Genomic DNA, 26,999 nt, shown 5'->3' on the forward strand with positions numbered 1-26,999 from the left:
TACTCTTGCTAGCGCATGGCACTGGGAGTAATCCAGAGATCCTTCGAGGGGTTACTTTTTAATTTCCTTCCTAGCTCCTGAAAACCTGACCGTAGGACCTCAATACCTGCTCTCTATATGTTGTTGGTACTCCATGTATCAACATCTGGCTCACTCCCTTCCCCCTGCAGAATATTCTGCACCCTCTCCATCATGTCCTTTACCCTGGCACCAGGAAGGCTAAACACCATGCGGGACTCATGATGATGCTTACAGAAATACCTGTCTGTCTCCCTAACTACGAGTATGAAGAGGTTTGAAAGGGTATATGTTGAGAAGATGTTTCCAATTGTGGGGAGACCAAAACCAGGGGCCATAAATATAAGACAGTCACTAATAAATCCAATAAAGAATTTAGGAGAAACTTTTTTTTTACAAAGTGGTTAGAAGGTGAAACTCAGCACCACTAAGAATAGTTGAGGCAAATAGCATAGACACATTTAAGGGAAGGCTAGATAAACATGAGGGACAAAGGAATAGATAGTTCTGCTGACAGACTTATATTACAAGAAGGAGCAGATTGTTTGGAACATGAACAACTGGATTGGACCAGTTGGGCCAAATGGCCTGTTTCTGAGCTGCAAATTCTATGTAATACTATCTATGTGAATAATGCACAACAGAGTTCTACAACCATCAGCTGAATAAAAACAAAAAACTTGCCTCTAGTGCATAGATTGCAGGTTTGTTCTTGCCCAATTTATACGCTAATGTCGTCAGCAGGCCATGCTTAGATATCACAGGCTGTGAAGAGCAAGCTCATTAGTTCAACTGTAAAATAACATTATACTGGAATTTGAATAGAGAATTGTACATTGCAAGGAATTGAATAGTTCTGGAAAATGAGTTACAAACTGATTACGGCATAACATTTTAGACACTACATTGATGAGTATATAATGCTCAGCAATTTACTGTTTTCTTCAAACTTGCGCTCAATTTTACATAGGAAAAAATGTGCTTTACTTCTGCCCAAATCTGAGACTTTAAAACAGAGACAGACTAACCTTTTCGCCAGTGTTACTCAGGAGGAAACAACCTGTTCCATATCTAAAAGAAAAAGGATATACTTATACAAAATATAATTAATTAGTTCACAGGAATCAACATTGGCAATGAGAAACAGTGTATTAATATAGAATGATATAACCCTTAATTACTTTTCATTTTGATGGTAAGGGAGCTCTTTGGATAGAAACATAGGAGTAGGAGTAGGCCATTCAGCCCGCGAGCCTGCTCCGCAATTCAATTAAATCATGGCTGATCATCTACCTCAACGTCACTTTCCCGCGCTATTCCCATATTCCTTATCATTAGTATCCAGATATCTATCGATTTCTGTCTTGAACATGCTCACTGATTGAGCTTCCACAGCCCTCTGGGGTAGAGAATTCCAAAGATTCATCACCTGCCAAGTGAAGAAATTCCTTCTCATCTCTGTCTTAAATGGCCTATCCCTTATTCTGAGACTGTGTCCCCTGGTGCTAGACTCACCAGCCAGGGGAAACGTCTACATCTTTGTTCATACTAATTTCTTTCAGTTCCTCGTTTTCACAAGTCCCTTGATTCCTGAATATTTCGAGGAGAGTTTATGCATCTTCCTCCGTGAAGACAGACACAAAGTAATTGTTTAGTTTCTCCACCATTTCCCTAGTCTCCATTATAAATTCTCCTGTCTCCACCTGTAATGGATCCACATTTGTCCTGGCTAATCTTTTCCTTTTCACATACATAACAAAGCTTTTATAGTCTGCCTTTATGTTGCTCGCTTGCTTGCATTCATATTCTCTTTTCCCTATCAGGCTCTTGCTCATCCTTTGCTGGATTCTAAATTGCTCCCAGTCCTCAGGCTTACCACTTTTTTGGCAACCTTATAGGATCATAGGAAATAGGAGCAGGAGTAGGCCATCTATCTTTATGCCATTTTTCCTCACTATCCCCATATCCCTTGATGTCATTAGTTTCCAGATTTCTGTCTTGAACATGCTCAGTGTTTGAGCTTCCACAGTCTTCTGGGGTAGAGAATTCTACAGATTCACCACCCTCTGAGTATAGAAATTCCTCCTAATCTCAGTCTTAAATAGTCTGCTCCTTATTCTGAGACTGTGTCCTCTGGTTCTAGACTCACCAACCAGAGAAAACATCCTACACACATCTACCCGGTCATGCACTGTAAGAATTTTGTAAGTTTCAATGAGATCAACTCTAGAGAATGTAGGCCCAGTTTCTGCAATCTCTCCTCATAAGACAATACTGCCATCCCAGGGATCAGTCTGGTGAACCTCTGTTGCACTCCCTCTATGGCAAGTATATCCTTCCTTACATAAGGAGAACAAAACTGTACGCAATACTCCAGCAGCAGTCTCACGAAAGCTTTATACAATTGAAGCAATACGTCTTTACTCCTGTACTCAAATCCCTTTGCAATGAAGGCCAACATACCATTTGCCTTCTTAATTGCTTGCTGCATCTGCATGCTAGCTTTTAGTAACTCATGAGCCAGGACACCCAGGTCACTTTGGACATCAACACTTCCCAACCTCTCACCATTTAAAAAATACTCTGCCTTTCTGTTTTTTCTACTGAAGTGAACCACTTCACAATTATTCACATTATACGCCATCTGCCATGTTCTTGCCCATTCACTTAGCCTGTCCAAATCCCCTTGTAGCCTCCTTGCATTCTCCTCACAACTTACATTCCCTCCTAGTTTGGTGCCTTTAGCAAATTTAAAAATATTACAATTGGTCCCCATATCCAAATCATTTATATAGATTGTGAACAGCTGTGGCCCAAGCACTGATCCTTGCAGTACCCCACTGGTAACAGCCTGTCATCCTGAGAATGACCCATTTATTCCTACTCTCTGCATTCTGTCTGATAACCAAATCTCAATCCATTGCAGTATATTACCTCCAATCCCACATGCTCTAATTTTGTTGACTAACGTCCTGTGTGGGACCTAATCAAAAGCCTTCTGGAAATCCACATACACCACATCCACTGGTTCTCCTTTATCTATGCTACAAAGTAATATCCTCAAAAAACTCCAATAGGTTTGTCAAACAGGATTTCCCTTTCACAAATCCATGTTGACTATGCCCAATCATATCACTATTTTCCAAGTGTCTGTTATCTCATCCTTTATAATAGATTCCAACATTTTTCCTACTACTGATATCAAACTAACAGGTCCGCAGTTCTCCGTTTTCTTTCTCACTCATTTCTTTAGTGGGGTTACATTTGCTACTTTCCAGCCATTTCCTTTGATCTATTGCAATATTTAACTTCTTCAGTTGATTCATCTTTCCTTAGCCAGTTGATTCATCGTTCCTGTTGAGTTTTTGTGTCTTAGACAAATATATATATTTATTGTCGACCATGTAGTATTGCTTTAAATACTAATCATTGCCTGTCTACTGTCAAATCTTTTAGTGTATTTTCCCAATCCACCATAGCGAACTTACTCCTAATACTTCTGTAGTTTCCTTCGTTCAGATTTAAGACCCTGGTTTCAGAATGAACTACACATCACTTTCAAACTTCATGCAAAATTGAGTCATATTATGTTCACCATTTCCCAAGGCTCCTTTACAGCAAGGTTAATTAGCCCTTTCTCATTACAAGATACTAAATCTAAAATAGTCCGATCCCTAGTTGGTTCTTCAATGTACTGCTCCAGAAACCCAGCTCGTACACACTCTGGGAATTCATTCTCCACAGCACAACATTAGTGCTGATTAGGTTTACTCAGTCTACATGTAAATTGACGTCATCTATTATTACTGTACTCCCCATGTTACATGCACCTCTAATTTCCTGATTTATACTATGTCCAACATTACCACTACTGTTTGGTTGGCTATAAACAACTCCCACCAATGTCTGCTGCCCTTTGATGTTTCTTAGCTCCAACCAAATTAGTTCTATATCTTGATCCTTCGATCGGAGATCCTCTCTCACTAATGTATGGATTCTGTCCCTTCTTAAGAGCGCTACCCCACTTCCTTTTCCCTTTTGTCTATCCTTCCCAAATGACGAATATCCTTGAGTATTCAGTTCTCAGCCTTGGTCACCCTGTAATCACAGCCGGGATTTTACACAGCTTCCGATGTCGAGCTCCCTGGCAGCAGGGCAAGCCCAAGATTGTTCCTGCAGCGGCGCGCTACAGAGCCTGATGCTGGGAGTATCAGGCCCTATCTTCCTGGCGGCAGTGAGGCTCTGTTACGGCCCCCTCAAGCTCGGCGATGGGACCCAGATTTAAATAGCCTCTAAGCATACATTATTATTCATGCCGGTGCAATTCAGCCATCATCAGTTCACGATCTTCTGCTGGACGCTCACATGCCTTTGATTTTACGTCCGAGAAAAGCTGGCAGCACCGAGGCGTCAGTCCTTGGAGCCTGAGGTGGGTGGGTGGGTGTGCGTTGTACAAGGGGTCTGAATCCTGCATTCATGAAGGGAGGTGGGTGGGTGTGTGTTGTGGAGATCTCAACTCTGTACTTATGAAGGGAGGTGAGTAGGTTTGTGTTGTGAATGGGATCTCAACACAGCATTCATGAAGGGAACTGGGTGGGTGTGTGTTGTGGGGGAGTCTCAACTCTGCACTCATGAAGGGTGGTACCCCGTACCCTTGTTCTGTAAAGAGGACCACTCTGCTCCTGTGAACGTTGTGGGGAATGGGGGGTGGGAGGGGGAAAGGGGGATGGCCCTGCAGTCGGCCAACAATGTTTGGGGGGTGGGGTGCGGAAACAATGGCAGTCCATGAGTCCTTTATGTGGGGTCGGGGCCACAAACGGTTGGTGGTTTAAGGTCATGTTGCCGCTGGTCCAATCCAGGCAACTGCAATGAGTGTGGTCATGCTGCCCTGCTCTTACTAACAGCTAAGGTGGGCAATGTCATGCCATATCATATAGATGATGCCAGAATGCAGCTAAAGCACCAATTCACATCACTCTCTACCCTGACAGGTGCCACTGACCTACTGAAGGAACCAAGTTGACCTCCAGCACAGAGATGGGGCTGGTCCACCCTGTCTTCTTGATTCATGTACCGAGGAGCCATATCCACCGTAGGTGGAACCAAAAGGCAGGCACAGCCCACGTGGAAGCTCCCAGACGCAAGCAGCAGCAGCAGCAGTCACCAAGGTGCATTAGAGGACAGAAAAAACACCAGGTTACAGGCCCCGCGTGTCATACCTTCAAATGTCAGAGCATCAGTGTCAGAGACGACTGCGGATGTCCTAAGAGGCGGTGACACATCTTTGTGCACTGTTGATGGATGACCTGCAGCCGATGGGCTTTGGTGGACACCCTATGCCTATGGCTCTCAAAGTGATAGCGGCTCTTAACATCTAAGCCAGGGATTCCAGCGATCCATCTGTGTGGGGTTTCACAGTCAGCAGTGCATCGCACAGGAGGGCCAGTGACTATGTTCGCTTCAGGACGGACTCTGACAGTCATGCCCAGAGAGTCCTCGGATTTGGGGCCATTGTGGGATTCCCACAGGTGCAAGGGCGTCATCAACTGCACGCATGTGGCCATCAAGGCTCCAACCAAACAACCAGCTACATACTTCAATAGAAAAGGCTTCTACTTGCTCAACGTGCAGCTGGTATGCGACCATAGGAAGTGCTTCATGTAAGTGTTTGCCCCCTTTCCAGGTAGCTGACATGACTCCTTCATCCTGCGCCAGACCCCAGTGCTGCTGCTCTTCACTGCACCGGCTCAGTTCCAGGGGTGGATTTTTGGAGACAAGGACTACCCCTTGCAGACATAGCTCCTGATGCCAGTGAGAAACCCCACCAGCCATGCAGAGAATACAATGCTTGCCAGGGCGTAACATGAGCTATAATCGAGCAGGTCATCGGCATGCTGAAGATACACTTCCGCTGCCTGGATAGATCAGGTGGGGTCATACAGTACGTATCAGAAAGGGTTGTGCGCATCGTTCTAAACAACATTGCATTCGAGGGGGAGGCCTTGCAGGATGATGAGAGACGGGAGCAGGATCCATCCTCGAACGATAAGGACACAGAGGGCTTCCAGCAGCATACATGCATGGGAGGACTGAAAGCATCGATGCAGCGCATACATGGCGAGCAGCAAGGAACGGATGCACGACAATGCCTTATGGCTGAGCACTTCCACAATTCCTGAGGTGCACCATATGCTCCCCACATCACGCACCACTGTTCTTCATCTGGTCTGCAGTCTTCTGCATCTGTGACTTCTGTGTCTCCATTACTGGCAGCAACTGACTGAGCCATTGCCCATGTGACTGCATCCATGCAGTACCACATAATGCATAATGGCATGGCAATGATGTTATTCCTTACACTGGCAGCTCTATCAGGCCAATGATGTAATGGGAGGCCACATAATTGGTATATGCTGGCATGTGTCATTCACACAGAAAAAGGATTGTTACGACCAAGTGAGAAAGAGGGCTAGGGTTCCCTTTCAGCCTTCACCTGGTCTTATTGTAACAGGGTTTAATTTTAAACACACGGTGTTTTTAGCTCCCCCTTGGCGAATCCTTGTTCACCGCTTTCCAATTATAAGGCAAAGAAATCAGCACAAGCAGGCTTTCTTAGGTTTAAGGAAGAAAAATTGACATTTATTTAACTTAAAACTCTAATTCAGTTAACGCCTATGGATACATGTTGCACCCTATGCTAGCATGCATACACGATACAATCATGCAAAAAGAGACAGAAAAGAGAAGAAATATAAAGTGGAAAGGTTTGAGGCAGTATTTGAAGAGTTGTTACAGTTCTTCGAGCTCACTGTAGAGTCCTTGATTGTAGGTAGACCTTGCTTTTCGTTGGGGCCCAGTATTCTTCTTAAACCTTGTTCGCTGTGGGAGACTTTTCTCTCTTGGGGTTCATGTGTCTTCAGTGGATTCAGAAGCTGTGAGAAAGAGATAGGAGCAGACAGAAGAGAGATCTTATCAGTCCAGGAGAAAACAGCCTTTTGCCTAAACTGTTTGTACAAATTCAAAAAGCTCAGGTTGCCCAGTAGGTTATTAATGTGACTAGCTGGTTTGACCATGTCCATTTGTATATTCGGCTATCTTAGCAGTCAACCTGAAATGTGAGCTCCCCCACCTTCAACGACTGGTGATCAAAAGTCCATTGTGGGTTGAATGTCAGGGAATGGCTGCTTTGTCCTTCCAAACACTATCTGCCAACATGCAAATGTCCCTTTCAGCTATGGCCGATCTGTTCAACAAGTCCTCCCCTCACTCCAGTAACAGTTTAAAATCAATGTTCATGCCCAATGTAATGTGCCTCATTCTTGGCAGGCGGGGGCCTAGCATGACACGATACACGTTCGAAAAGTACATTTACTGAGAATAATACATAGTCGTGTCACCCGTGAAAACCCATATGTGTGATGGTGTCTTTTTGAAATGTTTTCAGGTGCTCCTTCTGTACTAGCAGCTTGACTGGAGGCAGGCTGCTGATAAGGATGTGCTATGGCTTTGGATGACTTTGGTGGTCTTCCTCTGGGTGCCTAAGGCCTGGAAGGGTTCCGGCTGCCCGAGGCTCTCCTGCATCAGTGCAGGGCTGTCCTCAGATGTCGTGGCTGCTGGAGCTGGACTCACCGCCAGAGAAGCTGAGGAGCCAGCCTCCACAATGGAATCACTCTGAGGGGGTACCCCAGATGTGGCGCACAGGCTCGCCTCCTCCCTCTCAAGCCTCGTAGGAACCTCATTGCTCTCCCGAGAATGACCAGTAGCAGAGACACTCTCCAGACCCATCTCTCGCCTAGCCACTGTTGCGTCCAGCTCATGGCCAAGGCGAGGGTTTGCAGGTCAGCGCCAATCAGTGCAATCTGCCTCTCCATGGAGGAAGCCATGCACTCACATGTCTGGGACATGGCAGCTGTCCTGGCCTGGATGGACTCCATCGACTGCTCAAAGCTGTGCACAGCCTGTGGCATCTCTGCCAGATGTTGCCTTACCTCTCCCTGCAACTCCAGCATCCCGTGCTGTCGATACCGGAAGATCATCAGCAGCCTAGGCCTCAGCATGGGCCTGGCCACTCACAGTCCTCTGACTGTTAAAGGCATTGCCTTTCTCAGCCTCAGCCAGCTGACAGGGCGCGTGTGTGGTGCTCTCACCAGCTTGAGACCCCGACTCTGAAGCCAAACGGACTCCCACCAAGGTGAGTGTATCTGCACTGGTGGAAGGTGCACATGGTGTCATGGGACCCTGCATGGGACCCTGCATCGTCTGAGGCTGTCTCTTCCTCAGAGGTGGTAGAAGTCTCCCGGGCCTCCAGTGTCGCTTCGGAGCTTCGCCCTGCAAGATACAATGTGAAAAGCACAGTTTTAGTTTCTATGGAGCAAATATCACAAATATGACAGCATTGTCTCCAAAAGTGAAATGTCATGAGTAATCACTGTGTCCGTCAAAAAGCTGTATGTTCACCTGGGACCCCAAGCTCCGTGTACGAAACGGAATATGCTCCCTGGTTGCCAGCTAGCTCGAGTGCCTCCTCTTCAGCCCGTGTCAGCGGCCTCAGCACTGGCACCCCTTCACCGGTCCTGGATGCCTCTCACGCATTGTGGGCCCACTTCGCCTGGAAGAGCAAGGATGCAAATATTGAACATTGCAAAGCATGCGTCACAACAGGGGCGCTTCAACAAAAGGTGGGGGAAGCTCAGTCGGGAATACGGACTCAGGCGGTCACGTATGTGCCATGCTCTGCGGTGCAAACGAGGCCGAGTTGTTTCACGCATGCAGCCACTCGTGCATCAACCCTCCCTGCCCAACCTTCCTGCCTTTGACAGGGCAGTGGCACCCATGTGCCATTCTGTGTGGGGACACACAGGTCAAACGGAACCTTTCTGCGAAGTGCCACTTACCTTTGCCAGACGCATGAGATTGTTCACCCTCTTCTGGCACTGTACCCAGTCTTGCTGGATGACCCCACACCAGCTTAACTCTTCTGCATCTCCACACCATTGCTGGGGAAAAGGACCTCTCACCTTTCCCTTGCAGCTTGGAGGAGAGTGAGCAGGGAAGCATCGCTCACCCTTCCTTGTACCTCCGACATCTCTAGCTCCTTCCAGGGGGTGATCCTTTGCAGATGGGGCTCTTCTGCAGTCACTGTTGGCTGGTCAGCTCCAGCAGCACAAATTTAAATTTGCAAGAGATTTCATGCAGGGCTGGCTGCCTTTTAAATATGGTGCCAGCACCTGCTGACTAGTCAACTGATGTTGTTCCCTGCATCGTAGAGCCCGCCCCTCCATGTGATTGGGGGAGGGGGGGGGGGTGCCAGGCTGATTGGGGCATGCAAATGACCTGCCACACATTAGATCAAGGTGGCTCCATGGTGTGCGGCCCGCACATGCCGGAAGCAGCGGCAGGCTCTTAAAATCCAGCTCCACGTCTCTGTAATGGCAATTAAGTCATACCCATTTTCTCTATTTGCGCCCTCAAATCATGTACCTTGTTGTTACTGCTGCGTGTATTCAGATAGAGTGTCCTTAACTTTGTCTTTTTAACATTATTCTGCTCTCCGATCTTATTTGAAGCTTCTCTTTGCTTCGACGGTCTTCTAATTTCCCTTACTACTTTTCTACTTGCTGTTACCAGTTTTGCTTCCCTCCAATCTTCCCTTCCTACCACTCAGGTTATCAATTCCCTTACTCCTACCTTGCTCTCTTGCCTTTTCCTCTCTCTCTAAATTATCATATCTTCCCTCACTTGATTGATCCCTTACCCCAACTATTTCGTTTAAAGCACACTCTACCGCCATAGTTACACGACTCGCCAGAACACTGGTCCCAGCATGGTCCAGGTGAAGACCATCCCAACAGTACAGCTCCCACTTTCCCCAGTACTGGTGCCAATGCGCCATGAATCAAAACTCATTTCTCCCACACCAATCTTTGAGCTACATATTTAACTCTCTAAACTTATTTACCCTATGCCAATTTGCTTGTGGCTCAGGGAATAATCAAGAGATTTTTATCTTTGAGGTTCTGCTTTTTAATTTATCCCTTAGCTGTTCATACTCTCTATGCAGAACCTTTTCCCTAGTTCTATCTATGTCATTAGTACCCACGTGGACCACGACAACTGGATCTTCCCCTCCCACTGTAAGTTCTTCTCCAACCCTGAGCAGATGTCCTGAACCCTGGCACTGGGCAGGCAACACAGTCTTCTGGAACCTTGCTCTTGGCTGCAGAGAAATGTGTCTATCCCCCTGATTATACGGTCCCTTACTACCGCTACATTCCTATTTATTCCCACCGCGTGAATGGCTTTCCTGTACCACAATGCCATGGTCAGTTTGCTCATCCACCCCATTGCAGCCCTTGCTCTCATCCATATAAGCTGAAGGAACCTCAAACCTGTTGGACAATTGCAAGGCTGAGGCTCCTCTACTTCCTCCTTCTGGATCCCCTTACCTGCTTCACTCACACTTAGACCCTCCAGTCCCTGATTACTGACCAAATCAGAAGCTGTTATCCTACGGGGGGTGACTGTCTACTGGAACAAAGTGTCCAGGTAACTTTCCGCCTCCCTGATGCATTGCAGCCTCTATAGCTCAGCCCCTGAGCCGAAGCCCCTCGAGCTGCAGAAACTTAATGCATATGTGGTTGCCGTGGATCAGACTGGTGTCTACCAGCTCCCACATGCTACAGCTGCAACATATCACCTGCATTGCCATCTTTATTGATAAATAATAATTATTTATTATTTAATTAATTAAATAGTGCCATGGGATCATTACACCCACCTGAATAGCCAACAAGGCCTCAATTTAATGCTTCACCCAAAAGATTGCAAGTCTAGCAGCAGTATATGCCTTGGGAGGGTGGTGTCTTTTATTAAAGCAGAAAAGACAAAAGGCAATCAACATGAGAAAATAATAAAGTTTTTATACAAATGCTTCTTGCTGAATTGGGGTTTCACCTAAACATGTTCACATCAGGCTGTGTGGGCAGCTTTTGTAATAATTGGATTGTACGATCAGTTATTTTGATTTTTAAAACATTATTTTGTATGTTTGTTATATGATCAACTTTATTTTAGGAGTATATGGTAAAGTAAGTGAGGAACGTTCACGGCTTTACCTTAGATTTGCTTGAGTGAGATGAAGTGGAATATTCATGAGTGAAATATATTTGGAGACAATATTAAAATTGGGGAATAAGGTATTTTATAATATAATTTTAGGACAATTAAAGTAGAAAATAGGGACTGAGGAAAGGAGGAGGAAAACAGAAACCTAAAGAGAATTAAACAGAAAGTAGAAGATACTTAACCAATGAGAATGAAAACTGATCAGAGATTACAGATTCAAAGAAAACTACAGACACAATAAATATTGGGTCAGATCTTGCTGAAAAAAAAAATCACGGTATGTTCGTAACATCATTAATGTGCAACTCAGGCAGCAGATTCAGGAGCTTAAGAGATATATCTTGAGTTGTGAATCTCCAGAATTAGTTGACAGATTTATGCCACTCTGCTGCTTGCTTTGCATCAACAGCATCTCATCGTCCCAGATTTTTTTTTTTGAAGAACTTGTTGGATTTGCACATTAATTACCCATTAAATTCACTGCAGAAAGTTAGGACTGGATCTTAATAATGTAATTACCTTTTTAAACAATGTGATAATTTTTAATGGAATGCCAACCATCATCTTAGGCTGAGAAAGTGAACAATTTAAACTGTTCAATCTCAATTTTACATGGAGTCAACTGTTAGAAATTTAAAAAAAAAATGTTTTCTTGCTTTTCCTTTGTCTTTTTTTTCTCTCAAACCAATTTTTCTTTCCTTCTCTACTTCTCATTTTGTATTGTTTGACACTAATTCACTCTCTTTCGCCTTCGTTCCTTTCTCAAACCTTAAATCTCATTGGTTAAGGAGATACATTGATGGTGCAGCTGTTCACTAAGGTCCCAGATGCCCTCGCTATTATCAGCTTGCACTCTTCTTTTTCTTCTTCTTTGGCCTCCTTGTCTCGGTAGACAATGGGTAAGCGCCTGGAGGTGGTCAGTGGTTTGTGGAGCAGTGCCTGGAGTGGCTATAAAGGCCAATACTAGAGTGACAGACTCTTCCACAGGTGCTGCAGAAAAAATTGGTTGTCGGGGCTGTTACACAGTTGGCTCTCCCCTTGCGCTTCTGTCTTTTTTCCTGCCAACTGCTAAGTCTCTTCGACTCGCCACACTTTAGCCCCGCCTTTATGGCTGCCCACCAGCTCTGGCGATCGCTAGCAACTGACTCCCATGACTTGTGATCAATGTCACAGGACTTCATGTCGCGTTTGCAGACGTCTTTAAAGTGGAGACATGGACGGCCGGTCGGTCTGATACCAGTGGTGAGCTCGCTGTACAATGCGTCCTTGGGGATCCTGCCATCTTCCATGCGGCTCACATGACCAAGCCATCTCAAGAGCCGCTGACTCAGTAGTGTGTATAAGCTGGGGATGTTGGCTGCCTCGAGGACTACTGTGTTGGAGATGTGGTCCTGCCACCTGATGCCAAGGATTCTCTGGAGGCAGCGAAGATGGAATGAATTGAGACGTCGCTCTTGGCTGACATACGTTGTCCAGGCCTCGCTGCCGTAGAGCAAGGTACTGAGGACACAGGCTTGATACACTCGGACTTTTGTGTTCCGTGTCAGTGCGCCATTTTCCCACACTCTCCTGGCCAGTCTGGACATAGCAGTGGAAACCTTTCCCATGCGCTTGTTGATTTCTGCATCGAGAGACAGGTTACTGGTGATAGTTGAACCACTTCCAGAGCATGGTCGCCGATATTGATGGATGGAGCATTTCTGACGTCCTGTCCCATGATGTTTGTTTTCTTGAGGCTGATGGTTAGGCCAAATTCGTTGCAGGCAGCCGCAAACCTGTCGATGAGACTCTGCAGACACTCTTCAGTGTGAGATGTTAATGCAGCATCGTCAGCAAAGAGGAGTTCCCTGATGAGGACTTTCCGTACTTTGGTCTTCGCTCTTAGATGGGCAAGGTTGAACAACCTGCCACCTGATCTTGTGTGGAGGAAATTTCCTTCTTCTGAAGACTTGAAAGCAGCGCCTGACTGTTCTTTGTGCAGCGCTTCTGGCTGTTTTGAGTGCTTCGGATGTTAACTCGCTGGGGGCTTTTTTGTAGTTCAGCAGTGCAATAGCGCTTAGCGGCTATGACAGGTTCCAGCTCTTCAAGATGAGATTGAAACCAGTCTGCATTCCGCTTCACACGTTTGCCATAGGTGGTCATGGCTGACTCATAGATGGAGTCTCTGATGTGGGCCCACTTGGTTCCTGCATCCTCTGTGGGAGTGTTTTGAAGGGCTTTATCAAGTGAATTTAGAAATTTTTCTAACAGCTGTGGATAAGAAATGCTGCTTGTGTTGATGTGCGGGTGGCCCTTCTGCTTGGAGTGATGCAGCTTCTTTGGTTTGAGTCTAACCTTGCTGCACACCAGGGAGTGGTCGGTGTCGCAGTCCGCACTGTGGAAGCTGTGTGTGATTTGAACACAGTTTAAGGAGGCTCGTCTTGTGATGATGAGGTCCAGCTGGTGCCAACGACGTGATCTTGGGTGCCTCCATGAAACCTGGTGAAAGGGTTTAGTGTGAAAGAACGAGTTGGTGATGCAGAGGTTATGATAGGTACACAACTGAAGCAGTCTCTGTCCATTCTCATTCATCCTTCCAATGCCATAGTGCCCAAGGTAGGAGGGCCATGAGTCATGGTCAGCCCCAACCCTGGCATTCAAGTCCCCCAGCAGGAACAGATGTTCGGTATTGGGGATGCTACTAATGATATTATGGAGTTCCTCATAGAACTGGTCTTTAACTTCAGGTAGCGAGCAGAGTGTTGGAGCATAGATGCTGAGTGGGTGTACTGGACCAGTGGCGGTGAGCAGTCGGATGGACAGTATGCGTTCTGAGCCATTTGAAGGTGGCTCTATCATGCTGAACAAAGAGTTTCTGATGGCGAAGCCCACTCCATGTTGTCTTGGTTCTTCAGGATCCCTACCCTGCCAGAAGAAGGTGTAGTCTTGCTCTGTTAGAGATCCGCTCGCAGGGAGGCGAGTCTCCTGAAGTGCTGCAATGTCCACATTGAGTCTACTGAGCTCGTTGTTAATGATGGCGGTCTTCCGAGAATCGTTGATTTGTGTAAGGTCTTCCGACAGGCCAGGACACATAGTTTGGACGTTCTAGCTTGCAAAATGAAGGGCTGGTACCTTCTTTTCTTTTTTCGTGCTGTTTGGTGCGGTGTTGCAGTCCACTTTTCGGGCAATGACCCTGAGCTCCAAGCACCCATTGAAGCAGGTGGACTGTGGAGGGACAGAACCTTATTGACCGGGGGCTGCCCGGTTTGAGGCGGGCGGTAGCTGTCCAGTGAGGTGCGATGACCTCTCCCACCGACAAAGGCAACCCGTGGCGCCCAATCTCTACGCCAATTGAGCTGGACTTATAACCCGTAACTGCTGCCTTCCGTGTTGTTTCGGTCGCTGTGAGGCGACTATGGAGTGACCTCTCCATGGCGCATGCCTGGGCGAATGTATGGAGGTTGTGAGTTGCCCAAGCGTCAAAACCCCCCTCTCGGCCTTTCTGGTGGGGTCCAAAGGAGTGCAGAGCACGACGTTTGGCACCAGTATGGCTGCAGGAACTGCTGGAAACATGCCAAAGGTGACACATGACTGCCTACGTGGTTCCGCTCCAGATTTTCTGTTCTGGTTTACTCCCTTAGCCTTGGACTCTCCCGAGATGCCCACAAGGCAGTGAGGTTGTTAGGGCCCCTGCTCAGGGGTAGGTGGATGCCAGTGGGAGGAGGGGATGCGACGGGGAGCTGGGAAGGGGTTGCGAGGTGGGAGGGGGTGGGAGAAGAGCGTGTGGGGGGGCGAGGGGTGAGCTGGGAAGGGGAAGTGGGGGAGGGGGAGAGAAGGGGAAGTGGGGGGGGGAGAGAAGGGGAAGTGGGGGGGGGAGAGAAGGGGAAGTGGGGGGGGGAGAAGGGGAAGTGGGGGGGGGAGAAGGGGAAGTGGGGGGGGGGGGAGAAGGGGAAGTGGGGGGGGGGGGAGAAGGGGAAGTGGGGGGGGGGAGAAGGGGAAGTGGGGGGGGGGGAGAAGGGGAAGTGGGGGGGGAGAAGGGGAAGTGGGGGGGGGGAGAAGGGGAAGTGGGGGGGGGAGAAGGGGAAGTGGGGGGGGAGAAGGGGAAGTGGGGGGGAGAGAAGGGGAAGTGGGGGGGGAGAGAAGGGGAAGTGGGGGGGGAGAGAAGGGGAAGTGGGGGGGGAGAGAAGGGGAAGTGGGGGGGGGAGAGAAGGGGAAGTGGGGGGGGAGAGAAGGGGAAGTGGGGGGGGAGAGAAGGGGAAGTGGGGGGGGAGAGAAGGGGAAGTGGGGGGGGAGAGAAGGGGAAGTGGGGGGGGAGAGAAGGGGAAGTGGGGGGGGGAGAGAAGGGGAAGTGGGGGGGGGGAGAGAAGGGGAAGTGGGGGGGGGAGAGAAGGGGAAGTGGGGGGGGAGAGAAGGGGAAGTGGGGGGGGGAGAGAAGGGGAAGTGGGGGGGGGAGAGAAGGGGAAGTGGGGGGGGGAGAGAAGGGGAAGTGGGGGGGGGGAAGAGAAGGGGAAGTGGGGGGGGGAGAGAAGGGGAAGTGGGGGGGGGGAAGAGAAGGGGAAGTGGGGGGGGAGAGAAGGGGAAGTGGGGGGGGAGAGAAGGGGAAGTGGGGGGGGGAGAAGGGGAAGTGGGGGGGGGAGAAGGGGAAGTGGGGGGGGAGAAGGGGAAGTGGGGGGGGGAGAAGGGGAAGTTGGGGGGGAGAAGGGGAAGTGGGGGGGGAGAAGGGGAAGTGGGGGGGGGAGAAGGGGGAAGTGGGGGGGGGAGAAGGGGAAGTGGGGGGGGGGAGAAGGGGAAGTGGGGGGGGGGAGAAGGGGAAGTGGGGGGGGGGAAGGGGAAGTGGTGGGGGGAGAAGGGGAAGTGGGGGGGGGAGAAGGGGAAGTGGGGGGGGGGAGAAGGGGAAGTGGGGGGGGGGGGGAGAAGGGGAAGTGGGGGTGGAGGGGTTGCAGGTGATAAAACATTTCATCCGTTCCCACCATCGACGCCGGAAAAGCTCATCCGCGTCCTCCGGGAGGTGGGCGACAGCCTCGGGCGCCAGTACCAGCAGGAATTAGCCGACATTGCGCTGCAGATGCGCTACGAGCCGCACATCTCCCACAGGTGCTTTGAAGTTGTGGCCAAGGAGCCGTTCCGCGATGGAGTCAACTGGGGCCGGGTCGTGGCTTTTTACGTGTTCGGGATTTTTCTCAATGCTTCCCCTCTGTACTAGGTCTTATTACCCTAGGGTGCTGCTGCTCCTTCCTCTCTGCACTGGACTTACTGCACGCCGTGGCCGCAGACGCTCTGGACGATGTAGACAACAGGATAGAAGATCAGAGTATCACCAGCTGTACTTTGCAATTTGGTCCGGTAGAAAAGTGTAGCCTCGGCGTCCAGAAAACTGGATGTCAATTTGAGCAAAATTCAGTGCTCAATGAAGAAATCAAAGAGCAGGTATGGCTGGGAGAGGGCAGTGGGCCCAGGTAACATTAAACTAGCTGTTACCTTGTAGTTAGGGCTAAAATGTACTGATTAAAGAGCCAGGGGAATTTGAACAGTTTAAGAGGGTAGATTGGGGAGAAAGCTCTAAGAATGGGAGCAGATGGCCATGGATAGAGTTGCACAGCAAGGGAGTTTCCTAGGGAGCCATCTTGATTAACCAGCTTGCACTACCAGCAAGTTATGCCACAAAGCAATTTGAGCTGAAGGATGCAGAAAAAAATCTAACTAATGGCACACATTGTGATATGCCCTGCTGTAGCAAGATCCTGCCCAATACAAAAATTTAAACATCACTATTGTAATTTTACATTTTCTACCACGACCAAATAAAAGGCCGCTGGAGGAGGAAACACTGCTTCTATGAAAACCTATTCAAACACTATGGACTGGATTTTGTTATTATGTGGCTGGGAGCGGTGGTGGGTGCATAAAATGCTGGCCGTCCTGCCTGTACGTTCGCGGCTGTGCCTCCACGATTATGTGGTGGGCGGCCACTTAGCATAATGATGGCGGTCGTCCCCCCCAATCATGTGGCGGGGGTGGCATTGGCGACGCAATTTACGGTGTCTCCTGATGTTGGATTGCAGAGTTCAACCACCCCCCCATAGAACCCACTTAGAGTTTCCCCCTCCACCCGGCAATAGTACACACTTGCAGAGCTCCCCCCTTCCCACCCATCAATTCCCCTGCCTCCAATAGGACCCACTTGCAGAATTCCAACCTCCCCTCACACCTGCAGATTGATCTTAGTGACAATGTCCGATGCTGAAACAAGTTCAACAGGATAACAAGGCATAACTTACCTAACCTTTGCAGGCAACGAGGACTCTCACCTCGGTGGCACCAACTTTTCAAAGACGGGAAGGCGAAGATACGCGACCGCCGCGCGTCATCCAGAAGATTGCGAATGGCTGGTCAGATCGCCATTACATTCTAATTCATGCAAAATGTATGTCAGGCAAACCCCCCATCTGCCAAGACTGAGGCACACATTATTTTGCCACATGAACATTAAAGCTTATGACTGGAAAGTCATCGTTGCATAGTAACAGACAGTGCTGAAACAATGGGGACCCAGTAATTGCTTCCCCAATACACAGAAGTGGTCAGACCAGTTTCAGTCACATGACTAACTGGCTGTTGAGATTTGAACTTCCAACAAAGGATTCAAACTCAGAAAGCTCCTGGTTTGATAAGACCTCTCTCCTATCTGCCCTCATCTTCCTTTCACCAGCTTTGGAAACCACTGAAGACACAAACTCAGAGACAGAAAAGGTCTCCTACGTGAACAAGGTTTAAAAGGAACACTGGGCCCCAATGAAACGCAAGACCATATCTTCAATCAAGGACAACAGCGAGCTCGAAGCACAGTCACAAGAGATTGCCTCAAACTGTTCTGCTTATCTTTTCTTCTGCTCTTTTCTGTCCCTATTTGCACGTGTATCGTGTGTGCATGCTAGTGTGGGCACATCGCATATCCGTAGGCATTAACCGTTTAAGGTTTAATAAATTTAATCTTTCTTCATTAACCCAAAGAAAGCCTGTTTGTGCTCATTTCTTTGCCTTAGAATTGAAAAGTTGTGAACAAAGATTCACAAAGGGGGAGTTCAAAACACAGTGTGTTTAAAATTAAACCCTGTTACAATAAGACCAGGTAGAGACAGCAAAAGACCCCTAGACACATTTCTCACCTGGTCATAACACATATTTAACTTATTTGAAGTACGGTCCTGTCGTAGAGCAGCGGAGGTGCCGCCATGGAACTTCACCACCTCCGAGAAAATCGGAACCTGGCATTATGGCGGCGGGTTCTTTGGTGGACAAATATGCGCCGATTATCCGTTCCCCCACCCCCCCCCCCACCCCATATAGTATCTATTTCTATACCGAATACAAAATCCAGCCGTATGTTTGAATTCCACCATCACTCATTAATCTCTGGTGAATTGCAAAAGGTTTCCTTAAAAGTGCAAACTTACGTGTTTTTTGACTGTCCAGGCTTAAAACACATTTGTCCAACCAAGGCAGCAGATTGGTCACCTAAACACTGTTAAAGACAGCACAAAAATGTAAGTGCAATTAGTTCCTCTGAACGGTATTGCACTGCAAGTAGAAAATATTGTTTGGAGTGTAGTATAAAGCGGTTAACACAACTGGAGGGGTAAACGAACTATGAAATTGTGTTTTAATTTGACAGTACAGCAGCTCAGCCACCTATAGTTTATATTAATTGGCTTTCTTGTGCAGGTTTAGTTCTCCACATCTATTTGTCAGTTTTGTCATTCAGGTATATACACAGTAGAGCAGAATAAATAGAACATGAGGAAGAATGGGTAGACAGTGAGATACAAGAACATAGGAACAGGAGTATGTCAAAAGCCCTTTGAGTCTGTTCTGCCATTCAATGAGATCATGACTGAATTGTGACCTAACTCCATGTACCCACCTTTGCCCCATATCCCTTAATAGCTCTGGTCAACAAAAGTCTATCAATCTCAGGTGTAAAATTAACAACTGACCAAGCATCAACTGCTGTTTGTGGAAGTCAGTTCCAAACTTCTACCATCCTTGGTGTGTAGAAGGATTTCCAACTTCACTCCTGAAAGATCTGACTCTAATTTATAGGCTATGTCCCTGGTCTTGCCAACCAACAGAAATAGTTTCTCTATCTAAATTATCAGTTCTCATTAATATCTTCAAAATTTCAAACAAAATCACACCTTAATTTTCTAGATTCTAGGGAATACAACCCTAGCTTGTTTAATCTCTCCCCGTAGTCCAGGGATAATTCTGGTATATTTACGCTACACTTCCTCCAAGGCCAATACACCCTTCCTAAGGTGCAGTGGCCAGAACTGAACACAGTACACCAGATGTGGTAAAAACCAGGGTTTTGTACAGCTGCTGCATAATTTCTACTCCCTTGTATTCTAGGCCTTCAGATATAAAGACCAGTCTTCCATTAGTCTCTTTGATTATTTTCTGTACCTGTCCACGACAATTTAATGATCTACATACCTAGGCCTACAAGTCTCTTCAGACCTTCACTGTTGCTAGCCTTTCACCATCTAGAAAGTAATCTGTTCTATCCTTTTGCGGTTTAATGTGGATGACCTTACATTTGCCTACACTGAAATCCATTTGCCACAGTTTTGCACACTTTATCTATTAATATCTCTTTGTAATTTTATGCTTCTATCTACACAGCTGACAAAGTGTCATTGACAATCTGATATGCGGCTCGCAATCCCACCATCTAAGTTGTTAATAAATATAATGAATAGTTGAGGCCCCAACACAAATTTTTGCATGACACCACTCGCACATCCTGTCAATTTGAGTATCAGTCAATTATCTGGTTTCTGCCACTCAACCAATTTCCTAATCCGGTCCACATGGAATTTGCCCTCAATTCCATGTGCTTCAACTTTACCTAACAGTCTCTTTATGAGGGCCTTTATTGAATGCCTTCTGGAAGTCCAAATAAATAAGATCCTTTGACATTCCTCTGTCCAGTACTTTAGTCAACTCTTTAAAAAAATTTCAGGTTTATTAGGCATGATCTAGCCTTTATAACTCCAGGCTGGCGCTCTGATCAGCTGAAAATTTTCAAGGTGTTCAGTCACTCTGTCCTTAATTTGCCAACAGATGTTAGGCTAACTGATCGATAAATCCCAGGTTGCCCTCTCTCACCTCACACGCGACATGCAAATTTCCATTCTAAAGGAACGGTTCCTGAATCAGGAGCAGGTTAGAAGATTTCATTTTTCATATTTCAGTTATTATTCCTTCAGAAATAATATAGAGCAACTAGTATCAGATACCGGTTTTAGTATTATTTAACTCCTGTTTCACTTTAAAAGATAGAAAGTAGAATGTTTTTTAAAATTCTCACCCTTGTTTTCAAATCCCCCACTGCTGACCACGCCTTCAGGTGTAAAGGCCCAAGCTCTAGAATTCCCTCCATGAACCTCTCTGCCTTTCTATCTCTCTCCTCCTCTGAAACACTCCTTAAAATCTACCTTTTTGACCAAGCTTTTGGTCATCTGTTTTCATGTTTGCTTATGTAGCTTAGTGTTAAATTTTGCTCGATAATTGAAGTTTTACCACGCTAAATGAACTGTCTAAATCCAAGTTGTTGTCTTCTGAATTACTTAGGTGTGCTTTTTATGCTGACAGAAAATGTGAAAATTCTCGTTTTATGTTCAAATACTTGTTCCTATCAAAAGCTGCTCGCTACCAAACCTGAAGCTTAAGACCATACTAATAACACACAAATTGGTCACGTCAGAAGTCTGACGATTGTCCTTTTTTCAAAAAAAAAAATTTCAGTCTTATGCAGAATAGATAACTGATAGTCAAACCATGTATTTCTTTGACAGTGGTCAGCACAGAGTGATCGTAGAGTGAAAACAGTGTAAATGTTGGGCATTTGGTGCAAGTGGGAATTCTGTACAACGGGGGAAGGAGCTGCCTCGTTTTCCCTCCAATACTTGCAGCGGTTTGTGTTACAGCTAAGTATTTAATTTAATCTATCCACAACTTAAACTAGATCAAGTAATTAGTTAAAAGACTAACAACTATAAGATACATTGATTGACTACATAGACTAGTTAATTAAATAAATAAACAAATAAAACAATAGTGATTGCAGTGCAGGTGCTGTGCCACAAATTGGAATTTTGACCATTGAAATGAAACTATTCCAAGTTATATAAAATAGTTGTTGCGCACTTCAGTAAGTTGGAACTTGTTCTTAAATTTTGGGAATCTAGTTTCAAATCGTTCTGTTGGCATTTACCAAGGATTTTTCAATAACAAAAAGAGAAAATTAGATGGAACAAACTTACGTGTTTATCAATAATGGGGACAAGTTGGTTTAGTTAAATTTGAAGGCTCAGATTGAAATATATTCTTTTCGCAAGTATTTGTAACTGATTATTTAAAAATTTAAAACCATTCCTGGCATTGAATCAGGGCATCATTTAGTCATACTGCAAATTGAATGAGCACAGGATCTCTCTTGTCACAATATTTCTGGATTGCACATGCAAAAAACCTTCTCTGGGGTTTTCAGCAGGAGAAGAACACAAATGCACAAACAAAATATACTTACACCTGAAATTGGTACTTTAGTTAGTGTCCCACATTTCTATTAAAAATAGAAAAGAAATGTAAAACATATGACAATGGTAGCTCACATTTTCAATAGTTTTTGCATTTAAAAAACAAAATCAGGAACTGTATTTAAAACCTATGCTCTTGAAGATTTTTCTCATACCTTATAATACATTAGGCCCTTCATACAATTTTCCTTCCAAACTGTCTCTTCCATGATCATCCTGAAGTATGTAGCTTGTACTCAGACATTATTAAATATGGTTCTATTTCAGTGCCAACATATATTATTGCTTGTCCTCAGTAATGAGATTACATCAGTTGTATTTATAACCAACAACGACGAAATTAAAACATTAACCAGCGGCAGTTTCCCCCTGCCCCATAAAAGTACACACAAATTTTCAAACACACAAACTAAAGCAAATAGATGAAAGCCTCAATTTTAACCCCTCCGCCAGACAAGAACTCACACCATATCATGGATTTTGAAGTTACCAAAGAAACATGGCATGAAACAATGAAATTCATTTTGATTAGCATTAAGTAACGTATCTGCAGTCATATATATTGGTTTAAAACTATAAAAGGGTTCGTCTTGCTAGTTTAACAGTGATACTTATGGCGAGAAAAACTCTGTTGCTGTCTAAGGGATATATTACTCTTTTATAGGATGAGAGAAATCTGAAAAGTGAATGAACAATATCTTCTCTACCATAAACATTTTAAAACTAATTAGCATACATTCTGTAGGAGGTTAGATTGCTTACTTATTGGATTCTTTAAAACATTATGCATTACATTCAGGTTTTTGGAGGGCATTTATCTTGCAGGACAGTCCCAACACCCCTCCCACAATATTCAATGTGGCCACTGACATCCCTCCACAACACTAGCCTGCCTGAGCTCTACATGTAATGTCAAGGGAAACCAGCAGGATCATTATTGATCACACTATACAGATTCTGAAGTAAAGATTCAGGTGTCTCCACAGATCTGGGAGCTCCCTACAAAGCATTTCCCGCATCATCCTGCCATAATGTATGCCGCATAACCTCATATTCCAGACATTTCTTCATTTGTAGGAGGCACCACAACAGTAGTAATCTTCATCAGATGAAGAATATCAGGGGAGGTGAGAGTGCAGCAGGAGGGGCATTTCACGACCTCAGTATGTCCCGAAAGCACTTTACAGCCAACTGAGTTCTTTTGTAGTGTTGCTACAGTTGTAGAGAGAGAGAAAAAAAAAGACGGGGAGACAGAGAGAGAGAGGGAAAGGGGGCAGGGGTGTCCAACCTTTTTGCATTGGGGGGGGCACATTTCAATTTTTGTTCTACATAGGGGGCCAGTGAGAAAATGTGAGATAAAGGCATTAAAAATTATCTTTCTCTCTCCACCAGCCCACTCTATCTCTCTCTCTCGCTCCCTCTTCACCTGCGCTCTCTGTTCTCCCTTCTTTCTCTTCCTCCCATCCTTCTTCTCTCTCTCCCTCCCTGTTGCTCTCTCTCTTCCTCCTCTGTCTCCCCCTCTTCCCTCCCTCTTTCGCCCCTCTCTCTCTGTCTTTCTCTCTTCCCCCCCTCTCTTTCTATGTGTCCTTCACTCTTCACTCTCCGCTCTCCACTGCTAACTCACTTCCCAAACTCCACTGCCTGCTCCCCGCTCACCATAAAAGTGAATTATATACAGGCAAGCTGTGAACGCCACCTCTCTGCTAGGCACAGCCATACTGTGTGGGAGCAGTGTCCTAACAAACCTGTAGCTGCCCACCAAGGTGCCTGACATTCTCGCAGTTTACATCACAGGCTGGATAGAAACCTTTGGAGAGCCAAATTCTGGCCCGGGGCGCATGTTGCACAACCCTACTGTAGGCTAAAGTGCCAAATGTGACAATGGTGATTGATTTCATGGCAGATCTAACTATTTCCTTCCATTCATTTCACATCCAAATGATCAACCCACAATGCTTTTCTTAAAAGGTTTATTAGCTCTGCTGTTCCAACAACGTACTCCCCTAGTGGCCTTAGAAAAGTTGGTGTTCCTTGTGTTGTATTCCTGAAATATGGGTAGCCACTATTTTTTGGGGAGCTTGAGGCTTCAAGGACCTGGCTACAGATGGCTGCACTTTGACTGCTGCTGGAATAATGTTGCCTTGATGACCTGCTGGAATCATAACAGATATTGATTCAGGGATTAGTGAAGGGGTAGCTGTGCTGACATCCGGAGAGAGGCTACATAAGAACATAAGAAATAGGAGCAGGAGGCGGCCATTCAGCCCCTCAAGCCTGCCCTACCATTCAATAAGCTCATGGCTGATCTGTCCCAGGCCTCAACTCCTCTTTCGAGCCTGCTCTGCATAACCCTCAACTGTGAGATTTCAAAAATCTATCCACCTCCTCCTTAAATACATTTAGTGACCTAGCCTCCACAACTCCCTGAGGCAGAGAATTCCAGAGATGCACCACCCTCTGAGAGAAGAAATTCCTTCCCATCTCAGTTTTAAATGTGTGCCCCCTTATTCTGTAATTATGTTCCCTAGTTGGAGATTCCCCCACCAGTGGAAACATATTCACAACATCTACTCTGTCGAGCCCCTTAAAATCTTATATGTTTCTTTAGGATCACCTCTCATTCTTCTAAACTCCAATGAATAAAGGCCAAACCTTTTTAGCCGTTCTTGATAAGACAACCCCTTCATCTCAGGAATCAGTCTAATGAGCCTGTTCTGAACTGCCTCCAATGCTAGTATATCCTTCTTTAAATACGGGGACCAAAACTGTACACAGTATTCCAGGTATGGCCTCACCAACACCCTGTACAGTCGTAACAGGACTTCCCTATTTTTAAACTCTAACCCCCCTAGCAATAAAGGCCAAAATTCCATTTACCTTCCTAATTACTTGCTGCACCTGCATGCTAACCTTTTGTGTTTCATGCACAGGAACACCCAGATCCCTCTGTACTGCAGTATTTTGTAGTCTTTCTCCATCTAAATAGTCATCTACCTTTTTATTTTTCCTACCAAAGTGGATAACCTCACACTTTCCCACATTGAACACCAGCTGCCAAGTTTTTGCCCACTCACTTAACCTATCTATATCCCTTAGCAGATTTTTTGTGTCCTCATCACTACATGCCTTCCCACCTATTTTTGTATCAGCAGCAAATTTGGATACACTATACTCTGTCCCTTCCGCCAAGTCATTAATGCAGATAGTAAATAGCTGAGGCCCTAGGACCAATCCTTGCGGCACCCACTAGTTACATCTTTCCAACCTGAAAAAGACCCATTGATCCCGACTCTCTGCCTTCTGTGTGTTAGCCAATCCTCAATCCATGCCAACACATTACCCCCAATACCCTGAGCTCCTATTTTGTGCAATAACCTTTTATGTGGCACCTTATCAAACGCCTTCTGAAAATCCAAATACACATCTACTGGTTCACCTTTATCCACTCTGCTTGTTATATCCTCAAAGAACTCTAACAAATTTGTCAAACATGATTTCCCTTTCGTAAAACCATGTTGACTCTGTTTGATTGCATTATGTTTTTCTAAATGTCCTGCTATTTCTTTCTTAATAAATGACTGATGTTAAGCTAACTGGTCTATAGTTTCCTGCTTTCTGCCTCCCTCCTTTCTTGAATAGGGGTGTGACATTAGCAGTTTTCCAATTCGCTGGTACCCTACCGGAATCCAGTGAGTTTTGGTATATTATGACCAATGCCTCCACTATCTCTGCAGCCACTTCTTTTAAAACCCTTGGGTGCAGGCCATCTGGTCCTGGCGACTTGTCTGCCTTTAGTCCCATCAGTTTGTCCATCACCTTTTCCCTTGTGATAGCGATTGTTACAAGTTCCTCCCACCCATTAACACCTTGCTCATCTATTATTGTTGGGGTGTTTATCGTGTCCTCCACTGTGAAGACCGATGCAAAATATTGGTTTAAATTATCTGCCATTTCCCTGCTTCCTGTTATTAATTCCCCATCCTCATCCTGAGGGTCCCACACTTACTTTAGCTACTCTCTTCCTTTTAATATACCCATAGAAGCTCTTACTGTTTGTTTTTATATTTCTTGCCAATTTACTCTGTCAATTTTCTCCCTCTATTAGTTTTTTTAGTCATCTGCTGCTGGTTTCTAAAAAATTTCCAATCCTCTGGCCTACCACTCGTTTTCGCTGCACTATACGCCTTTGCTTTTGATTTGATACTCTCCTTAACTTCCTTTGTTATCCACAGGTGGTTCATTGTTCTCTTCGAGTCCTTCCTTCTGACTGGAATAAATGTTTGCTGAATGTTATGAAATATCTGCTTAATAGTCTGCCAATGCTCATCCACTGACTTCCCCTGTAGTCTATTTTCCCAGCCCGCTTTAGACAACTCTTTCTTCATACCTCTGTAATTGCCCTTGTTTAAGCTGAAGACACTGGTTTGAGACCAGAGTTGCTCACCCTCAAACGGAATTTGGAATTCTACGATGTTATGATCGCTTCCCCCTAAAGGACCCTTAACTACGAGATCTCTTATTAATCCTACCTCATTACACAATACCAAATCTAAAATAGCCTGTTCCCGGGTAGGTTCTGCAGCATATTGCTCTAAGTAACAATCCCTGAGGCACTCTACAAATTCGTCTTCCATGCTACCCTTGCCAATTTGATTTGTCCAGTCTATATGCAGATTAAAATCACCCATGATAATTGCAGTGCCCTTCTTACACGCCTCCATTATTTCCTGACTTATATCTTGTCCTACAGAGAGGCTATTCTTCGGGGGCCTACAGATCACTCCCACCTGCTATTTCTTCCCCTTGCTATTCCTTATTTCCACCCAAACTGATTCTACATCACGAACTATTACACCTATATCATTACTCACAACTGCACTGATCCCTTCCTTTAATAGCAAAGCTACCCCACCTCCTTTTCCTTTCTGCCTATTCTTTTGGAACATTGAATATCCTTGAACATTTAGATTCCAGTCTTGGTCATCCTGCAACCACGTCTCTGTTACTCTTGTGTTACTGTTACCCTTGTGGGGCTGGGAGTTAGCACTTCCATTTATCTGTGGGAGAGCAAACTGCAGAAGATGAATGACTCTTATATATTCTGTCTGTCAATCTCTTCAACAAGGAACCCAGAGCCAGCATGGCAGCTGTTTGTACTTCCAGCAACAGCTGGCAACACTGACTCCCATGTGAGGGCCTAACCATAATATTGCTGGAGGTAGCCACACTATCAATTGTAGGCTCCAGAGACCTGGTGAGCTATGAGATTACACCACT

At 45.8% G+C, this 26,999-nt stretch overlaps 1 protein-coding gene across 1 annotated transcript in view; it reads right to left on the bottom strand.

Annotated features, from left to right (window-relative positions):
• The window catches only part of gk (glycerol kinase), a 146,642-nt gene that overhangs the window by 61,101 nt on the left and 58,542 nt on the right, over positions 1-26,999 (bottom strand). Inside the window, exons 9-12 of the mRNA XM_068040567.1 lie at positions 21,713-21,748; positions 18,576-18,643; positions 1,047-1,089; positions 703-783 (exon numbers count right to left, since the gene is read on the bottom strand). Of these exons, the coding sequence (XP_067896668.1) occupies positions 703-783; positions 1,047-1,089; positions 18,576-18,643; positions 21,713-21,748 (228 nt within the window). The remainder of the gene's footprint in view (positions 1-702; positions 784-1,046; positions 1,090-18,575; positions 18,644-21,712; positions 21,749-26,999) is intronic.

This window comes from Heterodontus francisci, chromosome 10 (genome assembly GCF_036365525.1).
Source record: "Heterodontus francisci isolate sHetFra1 chromosome 10, sHetFra1.hap1, whole genome shotgun sequence".
NCBI lineage: Eukaryota > Metazoa > Chordata > Chondrichthyes > Heterodontiformes > Heterodontidae > Heterodontus > Heterodontus francisci.